Source organism: Aptenodytes forsteri, unplaced genomic scaffold (genome assembly GCF_000699145.1).
Source record: "Aptenodytes forsteri isolate BGI_AS27 unplaced genomic scaffold, ASM69914v1 Scaffold506, whole genome shotgun sequence".
Lineage (NCBI taxonomy): Eukaryota > Metazoa > Chordata > Aves > Sphenisciformes > Spheniscidae > Aptenodytes > Aptenodytes forsteri.
The window spans coordinates 10295-11208 of NW_008793946.1; the positions used below are offsets into that span (position 1 = coordinate 10295).

A 914-nucleotide genomic window follows, 5' to 3' on the forward strand; every position below is an offset into this window, starting at 1 on the left:
ACTTCTGCCCCTCCCAGCGGATGGCGGGACCCCTCCGCAGCCTGGATTCACCCCGCAGGGTCTACAGCGAGGCGCCTAAGGCCCGTCTCACCCTTGGGAGGTGCCCGGCTCTCTCCCCGGTCGACCAGAGGGTGGGCAATCCTTCACGCTCCAGGGCCTCCACGAGACGCCTTGGGGCCTTGGGTGGAGCAAGTCTTGGATGACGGGGAGAAAAGGTGTCACGGAGGGTGGCTGCCCTGGGTGGCTTCTCCAGGAATGTATTTGACCCGAGCTGAACGATCCCCAGTCTGGAGGTGCCCCCGCTCAGACAGCTCAAACAGAAAGCCCCGAGCGGCCTCTCCCTCGGCTCCGTGGCACCTCGCGGGGGGGTCTCCGGCCGGGGGGGCGTCACGCTGTCACCCGCACAGCTCCCGGCAGGAGCAGAAGGGACGGAGCTGCTGACGCGAGGTGACCCACACAGGTGAAGACCTGCTGCGTGGTCAACATGGGGGTCATCCTGAGCACGCTGGTGGCCACTCTTGTCCACACCACGGCCATCGCTCACAACATCCCCGGCTGCGACACCAACACGCCGTACCAGGCGAAAGCCGAGTGGTGCTTCAACGCTGGCAACAAGGTAGAGCCTCCCGGTCCCGCTCAGGCGGCGGAGCCGAACCTCCCGCCGCTGCGCAGGGCAAGCAAACAGGGCGACTGTCACGCAGGGGAGGGGGACGAGGGGCGCTGCCAGCGAGCGGGACCTGCAGGACCCTTCCGCTCTCCTCCTTGCAGGTCCTGAGCAACGGGCTGGATTCCATGTTCGTCATCTTCTGCCTCCTGGAGTTCTGCGCGGCGGTGGCGGCCCTGGCCTTCGGCTACGACGCCGTCAAGCAGCACAACTACACGCGCATGGTGAGGGGGGGCCGGGGCCGGGCCCG

At 67.5% G+C, this 914-nt stretch overlaps 1 protein-coding gene across 1 annotated transcript in view; it reads left to right on the forward strand.

The window, feature by feature from the left end:
• LOC103895438 overlaps window positions 1-914 on the forward strand; it is a gene marked incomplete at its 3' end in the record, with an annotated part of 13720 nt that overhangs the window by 4879 nt on the left and 7927 nt on the right. Inside the window, exons 5-6 of the mRNA XM_019470820.1 lie at window positions 461-616; window positions 769-888. Coding sequence (XP_019326365.1) covers window positions 461-616; window positions 769-888 — 276 coding nt within the window. The remainder of the gene's footprint in view (window positions 1-460; window positions 617-768; window positions 889-914) is intronic.